General features: G+C 37.8%; 1 protein-coding gene across 4 annotated transcripts in view; it reads right to left on the bottom strand.

Moving 5' to 3' along the window:
• Positions 1-6,584, bottom strand: part of SAMD3 (sterile alpha motif domain containing 3) — a 32,382-nt gene extending 25,798 nt beyond the window's left edge. For 2 of the 4 annotated variants that reach the window (XM_036221647.1, XM_036221641.1), the window contains exons 1-3: positions 6,126-6,550; positions 5,288-5,522; positions 2,332-2,439 (exon numbers count right to left, since the gene is read on the bottom strand). In XM_036221647.1, coding sequence (XP_036077540.1) covers positions 2,332-2,439; positions 5,288-5,522; positions 6,126-6,204 — 422 coding nt within the window. In that variant the 5' untranslated portion in view covers positions 6,205-6,550. The other 2 variants (XM_016118475.2, XM_036221653.1) reach the window with 2 other exon arrangements.
• Positions 6,585-6,797: the final 213 nt, after the last annotated feature.

Below are 6,797 nucleotides of genomic sequence, written 5' to 3' on the forward strand. Positions count from 1 at the left end.
TAGCTGGATAGCATCCCCCATTCCCAACCCCACCCCCCGCTGTGTCCCATTGTTTCTCAGTTGCCCAGCAAGAATTTCCCTGCTGACTATGTTCCAGCTCGTCCTCAACCACCTGTAAATTGCCCATTCTCACTTGTGAAATCTAAAACCCCATCCTCTACTTTCTTTCTTCTTTGTCCAAAAATGTTTTATATACCCAAAGTTGCCATACCGTCTTTGGAATTTTCATACTACGTGAACTACCCATGCACATGTATCAAAATTTTGATTTTCTCCTGTTAATCTGTCTCTGTTAATTTGATTATTAGCCCAGCTAGAAGAACTTAGAAGGTGGGAGAAAAAAAAATTATTATTATTTTAACCTCCATAGCAGCAAGTATGAAAAGGAAAGAAGTCCTAAGGAAAGGGAATATTACCTGGAGCAGTGCTGTCTACACGGAGTGCCTTTCATGTGCTTCTGCTGAGCCAGCACTCGGCAGGCATTATTTATTTTTAATGCTCACAAAAGCCCCACAAGGAGAGCGTTATTGTTATTACTCCCGTTTTTCAGGCGAGAATGCCAAACAGGAGTCAAAGGCATGGGTGAAATTGAGCCCTAATGTTAGGAGTCCTTGAGGATCTGGGGCCTTTATGACTGACTAGTGGTGGGTGTGTGAGGTTGAAGGTGGTGAAGAGGAAAGAACAGAGAAAATAGCCCAGAGCCCAAGCCTGTTTTGCCAGAGCTGCTGATCAAAGGTGCAGCTGGCTTTTCCCCGCTCTGCTGGGGAAGGGGCCTGATGTCAGGGGACTGAGGCAGATGCCCGTAGACCCCTGAGCTCCCACTCCAACAATGGTGGGTCCTGTGCAGAAGTGAGTAAGATTCATTTGGGGAAACTAGAGAGAAGCCCCTTAACCTAAGTCTCAGTTTTCCTCATTTAGAAAAAAGAGAGAGAACGCCCACCTTGCAGGACTGCTGTGTGGCCTAAGTGGGGTGACAATGAAAAGAGTTTGTGAAAACTATAAAGGACCACACCCTGGCTTGTCCAGTACCCAGTTACTCTCCTATGCAAGCTGGCATCTCTCCTTTCAATGGCAGTGCATTTAAGGAAAATATTTGCTCATCGGTGGCTGAAAACAATATATATCAAGAGTGATACATGAACCACGCAGCCAGGTGGCACCACATCTTACTTATAATCACATTCGGGGTTGTCTGAACACCTCATTCCTGGGGCTGGTGTCTAGGTCTATGGTTTTCCTTTGTTCCAATGCTGTCCATATATCAAAATATTACGCTACTTAAATCCAGTGAAGGAATACAATATCTCCCCTCTTACCTGTAGAGGATACATTCCAAGAGTCCTAGTGGATGTCTGAAACCACAGAAAGTACCGAAGAACCCTATATACATATACTTTGTTTTTTTCCTGCACAATACTTATGATAAAGTTAAATTTATAAATTACGTTCAGTAATAGATTAACAACAATAATAGTAAAATAGAACAATTAAAACAATAAAACAAAGGTTACTTGAACACAAGCACTGCGATACTGCGACACTCGATCTGATTACTGAGACCACCATTAAGTCACTAAGGGGCAGGTAGCGTGAACAGCGTGGATACGCGGGACAGAAGGGTAATTCACGTCCCACACCAGATGGAGTGGGACGGTGCCTGATTTCATTATGTTACTCAGAACACTGTGCAATTTAAAACTTATGAACTGTTTATTTCTGGAATGTTCTATTTAATATTTTTGGACAGCAGCTGAGTGAGAGTAACTGAAACCACAGAAAGCAGAACTGTGAATAAGGCATGGGAGGCGGGGCGGCTTCTGTATAAGAAAATGTTTACCGAAGCAGTGCCTCTATCAATAATAATCAAGTTAAAACAACTACAAAATTCAAAACAAAAACAAAGACTCCAAAAAAGGCATGGTCAATAGGACATTATTCACTGAATAAATTCTATCTTTGTGGTTACTGCTGATCATCCTGGACAGTTTACAACATAGATATTCCTTTTTTTCTTTAACATGAAAGATGCATAGTATAATTTCAAAACTTCACTTTTCTAACATAAAGATCAGAAAATTTAACCTTCATCCTTTACCAAACATTTACATCACTTGGTAAAAATAAATAAATAAATAGATGATAGATAGATAGATAGATAGATAGATAGATAGATAGATAAATGAATGAATAAGTAAATAAAAATAAAAGAAATCCCTTCCAGAAAGCAAAAAATTTCCACTTAGAAATGCATTTAAAGACATGAAATCTCATAAAAAAGAAAGATGAATATTATCATTTGGCTTTAAAATGTTTAGAAGTTGGCAACCCCACCTCTGTTTCAGTACTCTTTGGTCAATTAGTCCAAGAGCAAGGTTTCCAGCTGCAGAGAAAGATGCAGTGTGCTCCCCATGGATGGCTGGACTGGAAGACTGCGCATTCCTATCACCAAAAAGGAAGAGGTGAGTTAGGGGCTGTTCAGTAGGAGCCACAACCTTTGCTCTCAGGGTGGCTCTAAGGGTAGGAGTCAGTCCATAGAAAACATATGATCTGTGTCTTCTTCTAAGATCCACATTAGAGTCACGACTAAGAGAACTTAAGGAAGGAGCCTCTGGGGTTATCTTACGCAGTGGTTCAAAAATGGCAGGAGGCAGACCGATGACAGTTCACAATCCTATTTTCACTGATCAGTCATATTTCTAAATGGTGTTAAGATAATTCTTTCCTATAAGAAATGACAGTGATAATAGAATATATCTTCATTGGTTAACAGTCTGATTTGACAAACAATCCAAAAGAGACCTCTTCTCCACTTCCTGCCTTTTATCTGTGAAATCTCATCTTATGAGCACCACATTACGCTCTCTTGTTTTCTGAGTGATGCTGCTGAAGCCCAGAAGGCTTCACCACCACAGGCCACACAGTAGCAGTGCCAGGAGCTGACCTCAGTTTTTCAGCTTCCTGTTCAGTGATTTTTCTATCAGGTTTAACAAAAACAACAACCAAAAAAGCAACTGCAAATTCTTCTATTACATATTCCTATCATTTGCCTAAGTTTCAATAGGATACCAACTATCCCATTCAAATGTGGTCTACAAATTCTTTTTAAAATAACATACCAGGCAACCATTAGCCAGTAAATGAAACATGCATTCAAGTTGAAATCCATCTGCAATCTTTGATCTAGAATGCCACTGTAGACTCTTTAGGAGTCTTAAGCATCATTTATTCTACCTGCTTTGTTTTACAGTTGGAACTAAGAAAAGTCAAGTGACTCTCCAAAGTTAGATGGGTAGCTAACATCAGAACAGGGGTTTGAAATCAAGTGTTTTGATACCTAGCTTCAGGGCTCTTTCTATTATACCATGTTCCTTATTTTTAATTAAATGCTTAATTAAATAGCATATTTTCATCCTTCTTTCTATTATCACAAATTTCACTTGACAATATATTTGTCCAGTGACGGTATATTTGACAATCGACAAATATAACCAATAAGTCCACATGCAATTATATTTTTTCACCAGAATAATTTAACCTGAATACAAAACAATACAATCCTTAAAGTGAATCAGCTACTTACTGGGTAGAGTGAAAAACCCTCACTGATAAATCCCTGAACAACCAGTGTTCCCAGTTGTGGCTACATTTGAAAATGGCTTTCTTAACCAGGTTCACAAAGCTTGATATTTAACACAAGGCTGTTTTGGTCTGGGAGAAGGAGAAGAGATTTTCTCAAAGGTTGTGAAACTCCTAACATCATTGTGAATAACATGGAGTTAGGTGCTGTATTATTTTTTACAACCTACAGATGAAGCTGCAGGAATGTCAACATTTAACAGAATCAATCCAAGTCAGTGGTAGAACCAGGAATGAAGCCCAGAATTCCTGGCAGACAAGCTAGTTCTCATTTACTATGAGAACATTATAAACTAATTTGCAGTGGAAACAAGGCCGCCTGTTTTCTTCCAAGCTGTGCTTAAGGCCATATCAAGATTCCACTCAACTGAAGAGAACTTCCAAAAGTCCAACTCATCCAAGAATGCTGGGAAATTACTTTGAGCTCTATTTGAGGTTCACACCCTCTTTTTGCTGGAAAGGAGTAAAAGCATACAATGGAAACTTCATCAAAAGTCACATCTGAAGAGTGTGCTTTTACATAAATATGTCAAAACAACGGGAGAAATCCTTCAAGTGAATCAAATGGTATACTCTCCAGACCAACCATGGACCATCCCTTCAAATCTACCTACCCCTCAATGTCCCAAATATCCAAATAGCCTAGAAATCAAATTACTTAAGTCGGGTCTCTCTAATATTATATTGCTTGCCAGAGAGTAAGATAGAAATATATATTATTATAGATGTAATCTGTAAAAAGAAAGTAAACACATAGATTTCACCAAACATCACAATTTTATTTTTAAAAGTAATGACTAATTCATCTGCAGCAATTATTTAACCTTAGAAATCTTGCAAAAAGTCTAGACAGTGAGAAAACCAAATCAGAATGCCTGAAATGATCCTGGAACTTAGATTTATAAAGTGACTATTTTAATTTCATAATTTCTGTTATCATTCCTTTCATTGCAAAAGTCAGTGATTTAAAAATAAATAAATAAATAAAAATAAAAACATCTTTAAAGCTCAAAGCCACCACAAATTTTCCTACATAATTTCTACGGGATGCTATCATAGCATTCAGCCTTCCAAGAATACTCTTGAGAAATTAGAAAATCCATTGTATCAAGAGCCTTTAGCAAATTACACTGTGAAGGCCTCTAGCAAATTATATTGTGAAGGCCTTGAGAGGAGAATATAAATTAGGTACTATAAGGAATCCTTGGCAAATAAACACATAAATAAATAAATAAATAAATAAATAAATAAATAAATAAATAAATAAATAAATGCTTGAGGGAAAAGCAAAGGAGCAGCAAAAATGGCTTCCCCAAATCCTGATTTTAAGACCTAAGCTGCAGGAGTCCGTATCTACTCATGTTGTTTGTATATTTCAGCTACTTATTACAGATGTTTTTAGATTGGAATTCGTGGTTTACAGACTCCCTTAACAATTAGAGTTGGTGTTTAAAAAGTGGTGCATTAAAAAAATGTATCTTGATTCAGAAAATTTTGCAAGAAGTGTCCTTTATGCAGATGTTAGAAATACTGTACACACAATCTAGCTGGAAATTTTCAGTTTTCAAAGAGGCTTAAACCCCAGTCTCATCCTATAGCCTTCATCAGGAAAGCACAGCATCAAAAACAAGGCATTCATGAACAGACTTACTCCTGGGCTGCTGCTGCCTGCATGAGCAGGGCTCTTTCTCTAGGGCTTCCAGGGGGTTGCAGTTCTTGACTCTTCTGCTTATATTTTTTAATTAAATCCATCAGAACAGCCTGGTGCCCAATTTTTTTTACCAGCTGCTGAACCATCCGATCATTAAGTGCTAGAAGAGCGGCTCCACTTACTTCTTCCTCTGGGAAAAAGAAAAAAAGTCTCCACATGCCTGCTTGGTAAAGCACTGTAAAAGACAGCACACTCCGAGCAAGAAAATATCATTTTCAAAAGGATCATCTAAACTTGTCCTCTCATATTATAAAATTATCTGTATTTCTGACAGACAGAACACTGATGTGCATAATACCAAATCGATATCTGCTCCTAAGAAAGAACTAGAACATGGAGTCACAATAAAATCTTATTACTTCCACATTACTGCCTCCCCACTTCCAATCCTTTCTTACTGGCAAGTTTTTATAAGGAAACAAATCTTAGGAGATTATTATTAGTAATATCTCCCAGGCAATATTCAATACTTGTAAATCTAGCACTGCACAAAACACATGTGGCATTACTTAAGGACAAATGGTATTAAATGATAGCAAATAAGTATTTTAAGTAACTATTAAGACTTTATTTTGAGTTCTTTTCAGAATATATTCTCTCATGGATGCTAGGCCAAATGCAAACTCTGCCACAGCCAGTCAAGAAATTAAGTTCCCCACTGAAGCAATTCCATGTCCACACTCACATGCATTAGGCAACAAAAGCAATTACCAAGAACAAAGGACACTCAATAGCTAGGCTGCTCGATTAACATTATTTAAAAGTGTAAACAACTCACCTTGAAACCTATGAACTAGCTCTCCTAAATTGTTCTCCACCAACCAACTGCAGACCTGATCAACTGACCAAGCTTCCATTGCTGTATCCTGTAAATGAATACACCTGTAGAATAAAAGGTCTGAGAAGGATTCTTCAGTTTTTCTTTCAGATTGTTGTTTTATTTTATTTTATTTATTTACTTTTACCAATCAGCTCTCTAATTTCAGTGCCTTATTTTGGCAGACTCTTTAAGACTCTCAATACTAAGCTTCTTTAAAATGACTATTTTCTGAATACACATCTAAAAGTTGCTAATAAAACAAATTTTCTTTTTAAAAATGAGACTGATTTGAACTGTTTCCTAGTCTCATTACTCAAATTTCTTCACCTTCTCCTACTTTTTTTCCACAGGCATCCTGTAGCTTTACTAACAGACAGCCAGAGACATACCGTGGTACCCAATCCTGTACCATTAACACCCAGGTTTGTTCACAAAGAAAAGAAAGGTGTGAAATTCACCACTACTGGGCTCATCAGGAAGTGGTTGACATTTACAAAAGGGGTGGGCAGGGAAGGAAGGGAGGAAGGATCAGATAAAAGTCTGACTGAGATACTTAGTAAAGCAAGACAGGTTAACCCCTTGCTGCTTCCCGGCTTAAGGAGAAAGCTTGTAGCTGCTTTTGATTGCTTT

Source organism: Rousettus aegyptiacus, unplaced genomic scaffold (assembly GCF_014176215.1).
Source record: "Rousettus aegyptiacus isolate mRouAeg1 unplaced genomic scaffold, mRouAeg1.p scaffold_m13_p_1, whole genome shotgun sequence".
NCBI classification, from domain to species: Eukaryota; Metazoa; Chordata; class Mammalia; order Chiroptera; family Pteropodidae; genus Rousettus; species Rousettus aegyptiacus.